Source organism: Branchiostoma floridae, chromosome 7 (genome assembly GCF_000003815.2).
Source record: "Branchiostoma floridae strain S238N-H82 chromosome 7, Bfl_VNyyK, whole genome shotgun sequence".
In the NCBI taxonomy this organism is placed as follows: Eukaryota; Metazoa; Chordata; class Leptocardii; order Amphioxiformes; family Branchiostomatidae; genus Branchiostoma; species Branchiostoma floridae.
Window position 1 is genome coordinate 3,267,897 of NC_049985.1, and position 14,677 is coordinate 3,282,573.

Genomic DNA, 14,677 nt, shown 5'->3' on the forward strand with positions numbered 1-14,677 from the left:
GAATGTTGAGCTGCTGCTCCAGAAGTGCCACGATGTCCACAGCGGAGTATGCCTGCCCCGAGGCCAGGTTAAACCAGGGTTGTAGCCAGGCCGAAATCATTTTCCGTCCCCCCACTTTTGACTGAAAATCCTATCGAGCGCCGTAGGCGCGACGTTCCTAGGGGGGTCCGGGGGCATGCTCCCCCAGAAAATTTTGAAATCTAGACCCTCTGAAACGCTATTTCCAGCATTTTGAGCTGTTAATACATCTGTTTTGGTAAAAGAAATTACACAAGGGTTTTACGCTGGATTTTATTTAGGAAAGGGGCCGATGCTACCGCCACCGCAGTGATCGCACAGATTGCTGGTATGAGGGTAAGATTGTAAGCGTGTTACACAGCTGCACTTCTATACTGTATAGAATTTACACAGAAAAGAAACAGCACGTTTAGTACAACAAAAATTTATTACGTATCTACGTCCTACGAGAAATATACACAAGCACAATAGCACATACAAAGGATAACGGCGCCCTCACATCGGCGAGAATAAAACATTTTCAACAACGGCCGTTTGCGTCTTACTTAGTTAAGTCGTATCAAAGTTCACGTCGATTCCTACCGTCGCCGATGAGAGAAACCGTCGATTAACACAACACACTTCATCTGTCAGTTCATCTTAACGAGGTAAGTAGCATTTTAACACTTTACAAAGATTGGAAACTTAGACGGCGAGTCGGCGAGCATGTACAACGAATCACTTGAAAGAATCGCCCACGGTTTGATCCGGTGCGGTCCTATTATAGCGGGGTGGGATCCCTCCCCGGAACAGCCAGATTTTCCCCGGAATCTCCTTATATGGGGAGCGGGGTTGATCACATAGGCTCTTACTATTGTATTAGTTGCGTCATTTCTTTTTCAGCGCGGAAAATAAAATCAATTCTCTCTGACACAGTTCTAGAGCAAGGGCGGGTCGCCAAAATTTCCTGTTCTAAATTTGAAGCTCTTTGGTTCGGCAAGGTAAAATACAAGCCACCGTAAGTTTGTATGTAAAACCCGGGCATTTCCTTTCGGGGCCGGGGCAAGCCTCGTCATGTGGCCCCGCCCACCATGAGACCGTCGGCTTCCTTGTTGCAAAGGCAGTGCACCTTTTCGCCGACTTCATCAAAGGCCGCGGCTGTTGGTTAGAGTTTCAAACAGTCGTGTGACAGTTGACAGCCAACTTCGTATGCTACGTGATTATTCCTTGCACTTTCCCACAGCGGTGCTTCTACAAAATATTTATCAGACTGTAACCCACATGTTTTATAGAATAGAATCTGACGCGGAACAATGGTTTCGCCGGGTATTTTTCTTGAAACATGTCCGTTGGTATATCGTCTGACAGCAAAGCGGCAACTTAGGGATGTAAGACCGTCAACAACAGCCGCACAGCACGGCGGCTAACGGCGCATCGAAGATACTAGCGCTATAAATAAGCGCTTCAACTTCGGATGGCAAACCGGACAATATATATAGTTAACGTTACTGTTGAGCTGAGTAAAGTTTGTTAATTACGAGTTTTTAGTTGACTTTGACGCTTTGACTTGAAATATTGTTATGTCAAACTGAAAAGAAGTTAAGTGACTGCTACTATTATCGTAGATATGGCCCTAAAAACCTGATAAAATAAGCCTTCTAAATAGCCTGAAATGCGGACCCCTGCCCCGGCGCTGTGAAAAAATCCTTTTAATTTTTGGAGATCTTTGCACGATTTTTAGTTTTTGTTGTATCTTTACATATCAATTTTCTCCGTCACAGAGGACGGAATGGGCAAAATATTTTTCCGTCCCCAGCTGCAAAATTCCGTCAAAGGACGGAAGGACGGGCGCTGGCTACAACCCTGGGTTAAACACATGCTCACAGTGGGCAGGGCTGAAGTCTAACCCTCATAAGTCGGGGAACAAAAGATGCTAAACCAGATAGTGAGTGATTCAGAACTCACCGCCTGTGCCTGAATGTTGAGCTGCTGCTCCAGAAGTGCCACTATGTCCACAGCGGAGTATGCCTGCCCCGAGGCCAGGTTAAACACGTGCTCACAGTGGACTGGGCTGAAGTCCAGGGCAGACAGGACACCTTGCACTGCGTCCTCAACGTGCAGATAGTCTCTCTCCAGGGGATGGCCCTCTCTGGGGAAGGAATGGAAGGTTTGGGAATAAAAATATTCGCTCCTATTTTCCACTTAAGTCCCCATACATGTAGGTACAATGCACACTAAGGTCAGCCTTTTCTAGAATAGGCAGAAAATGTACCTGAATGAAAATGGTCTTTCTCGTAAGTTTACTACACAGTCTACGCTTATGCTTGGTTCATGTGCAAGCTAGTAGTCAAGCTACATCTTTGTGCATAATACAAGCCTGCTCTACTGACATAAGGACAACCTGGCCATTTATATACAATAAAACCTGTACTAGTGACCATCCACATAAGAACTAGCCTGGTATCGAACCATATAGCTACTGAGTCTCTTCTGTCCTCTCCACAAATAAGAGCTACATGTACAATACGGTTGGATACCAGACTGTATAGGGCAATAAGGGCATACAGTCAAAAAAACTTGTACAATGACCACCTCTACCACAGACCATGAACATAATGACTGCCTGGCCATTTTGGCCACTTCTGAGGTTTCTATTATCCCTAAAATTCCCCCACCTGGAGTGGAAGACCTGCAGCACCTCCCCCTCCATCAGCTGTTGAATAAAGGTGTTCAGCGCTGAGTCCTCACGCCCCCACGGCCCGTACACCGTGAAGAACCGTAACCCGACCTGCCGCAGTCCGAAGTCCTTACAGTATCCCTGCGCGAGCAGCTCCGCACTCCGCTTGGCGAGGCCCTCGATGGTGTCTGGCTGGATCACGTGGTAAGACGGGGAGAACGGCAGCTGGGACGAGCTTCCATAGACCGACGCTGAAGAGGCATACACAAGCTTGATGTCCTGAGGTGAAATGAGGAGAAAGGTTGGAGAGTTAATCATAGCACAGCAATTTTACTTTCAGTACTTAGAATGCTGAGTATTAGTTACTAGATCCTAGTAGCATTTCCTTAAAGCAGTTATGTGTCTGAAACAACTCAATACAAGCTTGATGTCCTGAGGACAGCTGAGGAGGAATTAAAAGCAGCTCATTGAAAGAGGATAAAGAGTTTATCACAGCACAGCTTTTCTGTTTCAATACTTAAAAAATGTTGAGTATTACAAGTTCCTAGCAGCCTCAAAGCAGTTGTAAACAACTCAATATCAAGCAATGCTGTAAGATCTTTTTAACTATTGAGTATTGTAGAGTATTATAATATCAACCTCTCAAATGGTTTTGATAGTTTCTATTCATCCTGCTCAGCTGATGTACAGCTAAGGAACAGTCAGATAAGTATTTCACTGCAGCGAACATCTCACTAGGCTGTTTGCAACTGTTTATGAATTACACAACATGCTTATCATATCCTGCCTGTCTATTACATTATAGTTTAGCAATGCTAGACTTCCAATTGTACATGTGTATCCTTTTAGTGTTACACCATTACCATTTGCGAAGTTGAGGCAACAATTTGTTGCAGGCACAACCCTGTGAGATACCGGTGATTGTCTGAGTAGGTGACACAGTTTGGAAGCTATAGCCAAAGTATGGTATGATTATTTTATATTCTACATTACGACTCACTTTATAGTTTTTCATGACCTCCAGTAAGGTCACAAAGCACTCCACATTGTTCTCCATGATGCCAGCGGCGTCCAGGTCCTGACCTCTGACCCCTGACCTCCCCGCCAGGTGCACCACATGGGTGAAGTTCTCCCTGCCGAAGAGGTCAGTCAAGTACTCCTGGTCACAGATGTCACCGTCCTCGAGCGCCACTCCGTATTCATATAGCTCATGGGCTCTGTCCTGGGGTGAAGACATAGGGATTCTCTTGGTCAATGTTTACCAATTAAAGTAATTTGAGTAAAATATTAGAGTAATTAATTACTGAATGCCGTAAGACTTAGGTCAGTCAGGAACACCTGGTCACAGATGTCACCGTCCTCCAGCGCCACTCCGTATTCATACAGTTCATGGGCTCTGTCCTGGGGAGAAGACACAGGGATTCCCTGGGTCAGTGTTTAACACTCTTATAATCAATTAGAGTAAAAGTAATTAAGTTATTAATTACTGAGTTCTCTAAGATACAGGTCAGTCAGGTACTCCTGGTCACAGATGTCACCGTCCTCAAGCGCCAGTCCATACTCATATAGCTCATGGGCTCTGTCCTGGGGTGAAGATCATTTTACACTCTTTAATTAAGGTACAGGTCAGTACATAGGTACCATACCATGCTATGTCCAGGGATAGGGACACAGGGTCTGTGTTTCACACTGGTACTGAGATACAAGTAAGATACAAGTAAGGCAGTTGCTCCATTCATAGGTGCACCTATTCTTTAATGGTACCAGGTAGCCATGGGCTTTGTCCTGTGAGAAAGATTTTTTGGGTCATCATTTTGCATATTGATCAATGAGTTCAATAAGACAACAGGTAAGTCAGATACTCCTGGTCACAGATGTCACTGTCCTCCAGTGCCACTGCTTATTCATACAGTTCAATCATGGCTCTTTGTTAAAATACAAAAAAAGAGAGTTTGGGTCAGTGTTTACCACTCTTACTTAATCTTATACTGAAAGATAAGAAATGTGAAATCTCAAGTGATCAGAGTTATATGTATCTAGCAAGAGGAGCATACGCACCTGCTTTATTCTTACATCAGACCACTTGTCAAAGTTGTCCACACCGAAGACTCTTGCCTGAGGTTTGTCCAACAGAGCCCTGGCCAGGTGAAACCCTACAAAGCCTGCAGCTCCAGTCACTAACACATGCTTTGGGCTGTCTGCATGGGCACCGAGGATGGGTGGGTCAACAGTGCCTTGTGAGAGAAACAGCAAAGACAATGATTAGAAAAATGCCAACATTTGCAAGCAAATGCAGAATGTTTCCTGGCAGAGGTACAGTTTCTCTCCCAGTTCAAAACCGAACTTAGAGTTAATAAAATGAAATAAAATAGAGGGCTCTGCTGCATTGAGTAATAACCCCTACAAGCTAAAAGCCTGACTCTAATCATGTCCTGCCTGTCTACAACATTGGACCAGAGCCAAACCAGGCTTCCAATTCTCCAAGTATCCCATTTCAGCCTGATATCTTGGCAGGCTGCCACTCTGTAATATTCACATAACTGCACACCTAGACAAACAAACAAACAAACAAGTGCACAGACGAATTACAATACCATAAAACGCATAATTCTGGAGCTGACCTGGGACATGTGCATTCCTGGTGACCGTGTAGAGGAACAGCAGACAGCTGATGCCGGCAGCTGTGAGGAGGACGGGTCTGGACAGCATCTCGGTACAGTTGTTTGCTGGAAAAGAGTTGTTTTCTATCATATATCTATGTGTATATAGATAGCATAACTGCCTTTTGGCATGAAACATCAGTGCGAAAAAAGATCTGTGGAATGGCATTTGTATTGTCAATATTTGGTAGGAAATTTCAGTCATTTGCTGACAATCTTGTCTATTCTATAAGCGTCACGCTTCTGCTTTTTATCCATCAAATAGGATCCATGTAAGCTATAAATGAAAACTCACTTTCACTTTTTATCTATTCAGCAACCAGAAACATCAACAAGATGATGGTGGCCACCTAAACACTAACTAAGAAGAAGACCACCTGGGGGTTCAATCCTCTGTCATTCTGTGCAAAAATATTGCCTCCATATTTTCAAGTGAAAAGTATGCGATTAATGACTTAAAAGTTAAAGACAATATAACAAATGTATTCCTAGAAATTTTATCAAGTACTGAATAAGATATCTTGACTCCATGAAGACTACTTCAAATGGTTTTACAATAAGCTGGAGCCAAATGTTAGTCAAATATGTTTTGTCAGCAATTTAATTTGTTTTCGTCTGCTAGCTAGCTGTCAGTGCATATTCGTGCAACATTTAGCGTACACAGCTTTCCAGCGATGAATTGAATATTCGGATCAAGTGTCAAGAGACACGCTAAGTACTCACCATCCGCCGAACTTCAAATAATTGCTTATATCTCGCGAAAATCGCAGAAATCTCCAAATTTTCGGGCGATTCATTCGCACTTTTTCAAGCCGTCCGCCATTTTGTTGTGAAAACAAGTGAGGAAATGTCAAACGGTCTGTGATTGGTCAGCGTTCACAAATCAAACCAATCAGCGATGAGTTAACATGTAAAAGTAAATCCTGTTTCGAAAGTGAGGCTTCAGCCTCGCTCTGGTTCAATTAGCTCATTCCAAACGTCCGGCAGGTGTGTAGGTGTAAAAGGCGGGGCGATTTTCCCCCACATTTTCCGTCCAAAATTCTCTCCAATTCCGAAGAATTCCCGCCCGACACGGTCATGGGGTGCCTCTTCTCACATCCCGAAGAGCCGGCCGCGCAAGAGGCCGAGGCGCCGAAGGTGTACAGCTGGGACAAACGCGACAAGGTGGACCCAAAGGACTTCACCATAGCGAACCTAAAGGTGAGAGTATTTTCACACCTGTCTTAAAGACACACTGATATTGACAGGTGGATGCTCTTCTGTTGAAGAGGTCAAGTTCTAATCTTCAAGGTCGTGACTCTATACTGTACTCTGTACTGAAGTGTACCCAGTTTGTGTATCAATCAATCAATCACAACACACACACACACACACTCCCTCTAGACTATAGTCTATACAGCATCAATCAGTCTATTTGTCAGATCTAAAGAAAGATTTTAAGGACTGATATTGTGATAATATGATTCTACCAAGTCCCAACTCAAATATTCATTGATTTGCTGATTCTTAAATATTTACACTAAAAAAAATCACAATAATTTGTAACTTTTTGTTCATGCTTTTTCTTTGGTCTCTTCTGAAAGTAGTTGAACTTAAAGAATTTGCAGTTTGCATCTGTTGCTTAGCCTGAGTACCATCCTCCTTACTTTATCCTAATATGATTTATTGCTCTTAATTACCACAAACGATGATTCTGATAAAACCCAGGCTACCTGTTGCCTTTATAGTATTCATAGTTTGGAGGTCCCCAACTGACCAGTCTAACTCAGTAACTGGTCGACCTTTTGGCATCATGTGTCTACCACAATCAAACACTTTTTTTATTGGTTCAAACATGCTTCTATTGACCAAGCAGTTAAGGTACGGAGTACAGGTCTGGACCTGTACCTAAACTAGTGTACCTGTACCTGTATCTAAAATTTGTTCAGGTACACAGCTTTGACACATTTTACCCTTTGCTACATGCATGGGTAGTTGGAATCATGAACCTTCTTATTTATTTTGCTGTAATGCAGTGACTGGCTTATGAAAATAATTTCATCAGGTTGATAGATCATTCAAGTTATGGGATGATGATGATGTAGGTCATATGATATAGGCATCGAAACATCAGCTAATAAGGTGAGATTAACTGGTTGTGTAAAAGAAAACTCCTATATCCTACAGTGACTGACTGTTTTCTTGCCCTATGTTTGCAGGATGAGACGGTGGGCCGCGTTCCCGGCACTGTCAACGGCCAACAGTTCATCATACAGGACTGCGAGAACTGCAACATCTTCATCTTCGACCACGCCGCCACGATAACGATCGACGACTGCGTCAACTGTCGCATCTTCCTGGGACCAATCAAGGGCAGCGTCTTCCTGCGCGACTGCAAGGACTGCAAGTGCATGTTCGCCTGCCAGCAGTTCCGCACCCGCGACTGCAAAAAGATAGACTGCTTCCTGAGCTGCGCCACCCAGCCGATCATCGAGGCCTCCACCGGGATGAAGTTCGCCTGCTTCCAGTACTCCTACCCGGAGCTCGAGTCCCAGTTCGCCGCGGCGGGGCTCAGCATATTCAACAACAACTGGAGCAACATCCACGACTTCACGCCCGTTCCCGGGGAGAACAGCTGGGGACTTCTCTCGGAAGACGTGAAGGTCGAAGACTGCCTGACGAATCCCACCACCGAGCAGTTCCAGGGCGTGCAGATCTCCACCCAATCACAGGACAGTGTCATCCCCATCACGAGAGGCTCGCGGCGGAAGATGTCGGACGAATCGTGTCTCGTGGTGTTCTTCTCCGGCGACGCGGACAACAGGGACCTGGCCCGTCAGTTTCTAAAAAAGATGGGCCAGGCGGCGGTGAATTGTGCCTTGATGCAGACGAAGGAGATCAGCATGACGGGAGACGATGTGAGACGGGTGTTCGGGTCCTCCGCTGAGTTGGAGTTGTTTGTACAAGCTGCCCAAAGAGGTGCAGAAATGCTGTTTTTGCTTTGTTGTTGAAAAGGTTCATCAGTCACATGTAGTTACTCCAAATTTTCTTCGAGCAATGAATGCTTTTAAAGGTAAGGTACATACCTCCAAATTTTCAATATCTGACAGCACATCTTAATCAAGATCTCTGTAATCAAGATGTGCTGTCAGACATAAAAATTTGGACACAAAAAACCTTACATTTGAAAGCAGTCGTTGCTCGAAGAAAATTTGGAGTAACTTACTTTTGCTTTGTTTTATTAGAGTCTTTATTCATTCATTATCCATTACATTAACTCACTGTATATGATATCAATAATTGTATGTTTAAGAACCACTGACATCCCCTTTAAAGTTGAACTCTTAGAAAGCAACCAAGGCTGAAGAGTGTAACATTATATTTGCATGCATTTTTCAAGGTAACATGAAGGCTTTAAAAATAGGGAATAAAATCTACACGGAATAAAATATGAGTATTTCTGACATATTCAAAGGAAATCTCTTGAATTGGCTTGCAAATGATGGTTTTCTACATGTAGATTTACCCTACAGTACAGGTACGACAACACAAAGATATTTTACTTCTGTTCTTTTGTATGAAACATCAACAATTTACTAACCAACCATTTTATTCCAGGACCAGTGATCGGTATAGAGTACAATGGAACAAACAGTGTGCAGGTATGTAAAGAAAACGTCCAAGCCGTGGTGGGGACTGTCGCTGCTGTAGTCTACACTTCCGACAGTCCGGCAAAGGCGGCCACTGACGTCGACAACTTCTACAACTTTGCTGACATGCAGATGATGTGATCATTACTTCGTTTAACCTAATATTTTTAGAAAAAAAATTTTTCTCAAGGATTTCAAAATAAAGTCAAAAGATTGAGATAGAAGCTAAGTTTCTTGTGACACAACCTATAGAAAAGTTGATTGACTGATGTTTCTGAGGCCTCTGTGCTACTTTAAACTTTAAGGCTTCCTCTGAGTAGCCTTTTATCCAAACTTATTATACTTATAGCTGCTGATTGTCTTTCCTCCTCTTTGCAAAGAAAGAGACTCTAACTGCAGCTATAAAAAATTGTGACAGAAACTAAGTTTCTTGTGAGATAACATAGAAAAGTTATTTGGCTATACCTTTAGGCTTTCTCTAGGTAGCCTAATATCCAAATAACCTATCATACTTATAGCTGCTGATTGTCTTTCCTCTGCTTTGCAAAGAAAGAGACTCTAGCTGCATCTATTAAAGGTTTGGATACCAGGCTATCCTCAAGTCCTAATTAAGCCCCTCCTCTTCTTGACACCTGGGGCATTGTAAGATGCCATCCCAAATTGTCTCAGTTTAGATTTTTTTTTTCAATCTGAGCACCAAAGTCTTGAATTGGTTTGGCCAAACAAAGAATATATGTCAGTAGACTTCTCCAGATTCCATATTGTCTACATTTGTCTGTGTATGTGTGTGTGTGTGTGTGTTTGAGGTTGTGAGTATAAGAATATAAGTATCTTCTCATCAAAGTTGCTGAGAATAATTGGCACATATATTTTGTAAGGGTTGCATTTGGCCCAGGCCCAGTGCTTTACACATTCAGTCTGGCTACAGTATGTATGTAAAATTCCAAATCTTAAATGATGAGAGGAATTATCGAAATCAAAGTCTACTACAATGTATTTGTATGAATTGATATCACAATGTACATGTCAATGTATGTTGTGGTTGAAGCTATTTACAAATGTTTTATTTTGCAATACTGCCAATACATTCCCTGTTATTAGTCTGATACAAAATAGATGGACAGATAGACGATCTGTATTTGTGGAATGATGACATTTATATTATGTAGTTCTGTACGTATGGAGAAAGGCCAACTATTGCATGGCTTGAAATACCCACATCTAGTAAGGAGGAACTTTTTGTTGATTGTGGGTAAAAATATATGACTGGTGATGTTGCAGGGTTTAAGAAATTCAATGCTTCATGCGTGTATTGTGGATAACAATGAAGTTATCTATAGACTATATACTACAGCACATGTTGTAGTAGGGCTGGAACGACGCCTTGTGTATTTGTAAAAGTTTTTTTTTCATTTTTTTTTTCAAAAAACAAGACTTAGTTAACTTTCTTACAACTTTTATTGTAGTACTATTGATCAGAAAAACATATTTTGAGTCCAGTGTTGTAGTGTCTCACAATGAGTGCCCTAGACAAGTGGGGATAAATGTGCTATAGAGGTAGTATAGCTCTGACCATGTTTTGAACTTGTAATGCGGTTGTGCTAACAGCAAGCTCGTTTGTGAGTTACATGTTTTTCCACTCTTATGTGCATTATTGTTCTGGCCATGGGCTCGAAATACTGTCTACATACATTTTGTATGCAGGTTAGTTGAGGTAGGATTTGAGTTGTGAAAGAATTTCTGATATCTACCTGCACCTAATTTTAACCTGCACAATTCAATGTTTGCTGTAACCTCCTACATATGTATTACTTAGTATATAAGGCAAATCTGATTGGTGCGTGTAGAATTTGTGTGTTGAAGATTTTTTAATAGCCTGCTACCCAGTCTTATTATATATCCTATCCCAAAGTTAATGAACAGAAGTTAACAAGACTGGAGTCCAAGCAAGGTTTTCAAGTAACCAGCACCAGTGCAGGTACATGTATGTATGTGCAAGGAGGTTTAAAAAATCTGATTTTTTTAACCTCCTTGGTATGTGTATAAAAGATTTTGAGTCATCATGATGTAATGTCAGATAACAGGAAAGACCTGTGTATTGGGACCAAAGTTGTTGAAGGCCAGCTACAATCATTCCTTGAGATGTTAGTAGAAAAAATGAAATAGTAATTATTATTTCCATACATGTAGGGTAAGAATTTGAGCATTGTCTTCTCACCAAGGACCACGTGCCTTTTCGGTGCCTCTTTGTTTTGTCAAATTGTGTGGAGAGAGAATTTAAATGAAGGGCTGTCTCCAGCGCCTATTCCCTGTCCCAGTAAATTTTCTTGTTGTGATGGACAAAAGTTTCACTCTGTCTGCCCAATAGAAATTAACTTCCCTACATAAAATTGACGAAAACATGTTTGGAATGCTTAACATGACAAATTCGACAAGTAAAATGAACAAATTTGCTTCCAAAAGCCATAAAAAAGCATCTCAGTTTGCACTGCCTTAGTAAGCGGTAAGTGGTAATACATGTAAGTAAGTTTGCATTGAGCTTATCCCCCAAACAATGAGACAAAACATGAAAGCTGGAGACAGCCCTGGTTAGGTGAAAATGGTCTTTTGCAGATATTTCTACAAGAAGACCCTAAAGAAAGCTATAATGTAAGAAATAAGTATAAATTTGCCTAGCATACCATTTGGAAGCCTTATATATTGTACATGTATGTCAGGTTGATAGTATAGATTACACTAGAATTATTGCTCACTCACTCACTCAAAGAGAATTATTTCATTGCACTGTATTATGTATTACTATGAAAATATTTTGTTTTGCTAATCTTCAAGAGAAATATTGTATAAATAGTTGTTACTTCTCTGAAATATGAAAGCCATTCTTTTGTTTATTCCCCCCTTTTCAGAAAACACAGAAAATTCATTGTATGTCTTCTCTTTAGGAAAATAAACTTACCTGAAGATGTATGATGTATGTTGGATGTGAGTTTATACATGTGTATGTCAGGCCACTGCTATATTTTGTTGAAACTTAAATTTTACTATAATAGCTTTCTTTACACCAAATATTCATCATAGTTATACAGGTCAAAACTGAAAAATAATGTACAATTGAGATGAGATCAGTTTATTTTCATTGATTTAAGGACAATTGTCAAGGTGTGTTTTCATTATTTGTTTTCCAGTTAAGCATACCTTTTTAAAAATATGAGAGCGTTCAAATCAAATTGTTGTGGCCTTAGTAACCATGGAAATCCAGAAATGAACAGGAAACTGCTAGCGTAGGCAATGTGGCTCACTGTTATTGGTCTGCGCGAATGTGCCATGAATAATCATATTTAGTCCGACATTTCATTTCTACATTAAAATTTCTACCAGTTTGCTGTGGGACTGACAAACATGAGGCACAACCACACCACCCAGCTAGCTCTGGTAAGCAAAGGTTATTTCTTCCCAAATTTAGAAAACAATGTTCACTCAATGTAAAAAATTATGCTGAAATTCTGACGTTGGCTTATCTTTGGTTTGAGCCTGGACAGAATTTCAATTGGATCTTTTTCTCAGAAAATGCATTTTTGTGCGGAGTGCAGTTGGATGCACCACAGTACACAGAGCAGTGATTTTTGAGAGCCTTAAGGTAGAGACTTAGTAGTGGTCAGGTATCAAACCTACAACTGAAGGAACAAAATGCCTGGATCCATAAAATATGAAGCAAATTAAGATGTTTCAAAAATTGTATTGATGTTAGTCTTAAAGTCAAGATAACTTTGATCTGTCACTGGCTATTGATATATTTTGTGATATCAGTGTATACAAGGACGTCATATATCGTCATGTAATGTCCTTGGTGAATATTAGAAATGGTGTGTACATGTGTTAATTTGTGCTGTTGAAAATATTGAAGTAAAACTAAAATCTAAATACTGGTGTCTTTACATTTTCAATACCATATGTTTTTCCTCCGTGTACCTCTTAGTAATAACTGTAACTTACTGTTATTGTACTGTTCTTTGTATAAAAATTATTCGAAATGCAATGAAGAAGAAAAAATACTGGTGAGTGGAATGTACTGTTTCATCATGGTTGTGTCAGCATGACTCAAGGTGGGATACATGTATGTAGACTATTACCTGTATGACTAATCCAGCCATTGCAAGTAGAATGGAAATGCATCAGTCATATCAAGCTGCCTTCTGTTGTAATAATAATAGACTATAGTACAGAGAAAAGCTGGTCGATGAGGGAGAATTTGAAAACAAAATAATACATAGATTGGACACCTCTCACACTGTCAGGGAAAAAAGACATCTCAACAACTTCTTTATTTTGAACACATTTTAATTCATTCTAGCATACATCATATAAAGCATTTACAAGCCCAAATGTTGATATGCATTTCATCTTAGACTAGTTAGCGTAAAATTAATGGTTACTGTGTATCTGACTGGCTTGGAGCAGGCCTGGTAGGATCAATAATGTCATTAAACCACCAGACACAAAAACTCCTATATCCCAAAAAGATTATCATCCATGCAAGACTATTTTTTACTTTGATACAGTTGTCATATTCCAAAATTGTCTTGTATACTCAATAAGGTTATATATGATATAACCTTGGTATACTATAATGCTATGACTGTCATAATTACAGTGTTGTGATGATATTTTGATAGTCTGCGGTAGTATCCATTATTTGATTAAACTGCTGCTGAGATCCCTGACACAAGGGTAGGCTGCAGTCCGCTCGTCTTCACACCGCACATTTAAATTCTATGTTTGTGATTTTTAGTGGCAAATGTTGACATGTACATGTGGACATTGGCACACACCAAATCCGTGTGTGTTTTCTGCACACTATTAGAGTAGCCGAAGAGGCTTGGTGGGCGTCACTCCACCTTCAGGGAAATAATTTCAATGTTTTCAAAATATACTGTGTAAAATCAACACAGTTCAGCCTCTGTCAATGACTGATAAACTGATTGGACAATAGGATATGGGAGAATTCTTGTACACAACCAGGATGTACTTACTGTGCTTACATATAGCGGTGAGAAGTCAGAAGCTCTGAGAAAGGTGTCTGTTTAGACACAGAAATGTAAGCACTGTGAGTAAGTACATCCTGATTGTGTACAAGAATTCTCCTACTGTAAATGCAGAAACTTTCGCAGTGGTTTAATGTTTTTCCATGGCAGTAAGAGACTACAGTTTCTGGTGCTACTGCGAACTTAAACCACCTCGAAAAGTATCTTTTCCCGTTACCGTGAAATTAAATCCCCACGAACTTAAATGCATTTACAGTATATCCTATATTCTACCAACCTGATGAAACTATTTTCGGAAGTGATTGGACAATAAATTTTCTAAAAATCAAGGCCTCTCCCCTGCTGCCAATTGTCAGTTGATGTCTGCTGTGACGGACGTCAGAAGCTCTGAGGAAGGTGTCAGATAGACACCAAAATGTACATGTAAGCACAGAAAGTACATGTACATCCTGGTTGGGTACAAGAATTCTCCTATATCCTCTATTCTACCAACCTGATGAAATCATTTTCGAAAGTGATTGGACAATAAATTTTCTAAAAAATCAAGGCCTCTCCCCGGCTGCCAGCCTTCGGTTGATGTCTGCTATGACGTCCGGTAGGTCCACGATGCTGTCGATGACTGAAAATCTGATTGGACAATAGGATATAGGACGGGGCAAGGAAGTAAGAGCC

The 14,677-nt window shown here is 40.9% G+C and overlaps 3 protein-coding genes across 3 annotated transcripts in view; 1 reads left to right on the plus strand and 2 right to left on the minus strand.

Moving 5' to 3' along the window:
* LOC118419307 overlaps window positions 1-5,393 on the minus strand; it is a 32,163-nt gene extending 26,770 nt beyond the window's left edge. The window contains exons 1-5 of the mRNA XM_035825666.1: window positions 5,296-5,393; window positions 4,733-4,908; window positions 3,675-3,896; window positions 2,673-2,953; window positions 1,963-2,146 (exon numbers count right to left, since the gene is read on the minus strand). Of these exons, the coding sequence (XP_035681559.1) occupies window positions 1,963-2,146; window positions 2,673-2,953; window positions 3,675-3,896; window positions 4,733-4,908; window positions 5,296-5,383 (951 nt within the window). The 5' untranslated portion in view covers window positions 5,384-5,393. The remainder of the gene's footprint in view (window positions 1-1,962; window positions 2,147-2,672; window positions 2,954-3,674; window positions 3,897-4,732; window positions 4,909-5,295) is intronic.
* An 866-nt stretch (window positions 5,394-6,259) lies between these two features.
* Window positions 6,260-9,163, plus strand: LOC118419461 (protein XRP2-like). Its single transcript, XM_035825841.1, has 3 exons — window positions 6,260-6,534; window positions 7,533-8,292; window positions 8,932-9,163. The coding sequence occupies exons 1-3, from the start codon at window positions 6,412-6,414 to the stop codon at window positions 9,102-9,104; spliced, it is 1,056 nt and encodes a 351-aa protein (XP_035681734.1). The 5' UTR covers window positions 6,260-6,411; the 3' UTR covers window positions 9,105-9,163.
* A 4,120-nt stretch (window positions 9,164-13,283) lies between these two features.
* LOC118419072 (phosphonoacetaldehyde hydrolase-like) overlaps window positions 13,284-14,677 on the minus strand; it is an 8,221-nt gene continuing 6,827 nt past the window's right edge. Inside the window, exon 7 of the mRNA XM_035825343.1 lies at window positions 13,284-13,972. The gene's annotated coding sequence lies outside the window, so the exon portion shown is untranslated. The remainder of the gene's footprint in view (window positions 13,973-14,677) is intronic.

Coding starts and splice junctions, on each gene's coding strand:
- LOC118419461 (XM_035825841.1), top strand. CDS start 6,412: ATGGGGTGCCTCTTCTCACATCCCGAAGAGCCGGCCGCGCAAGAGGCC. Junction 6,535..7,532: donor TCACCATAGCGAACCTAAAG/GTGAGAGTATTT, acceptor CTATGTTTGCAG/GATGAGACGGTGGGCCGCGT. Junction 8,293..8,931: donor TGTACAAGCTGCCCAAAGAG/GTGCAGAAATGC, acceptor ATTTTATTCCAG/GACCAGTGATCGGTATAGAG.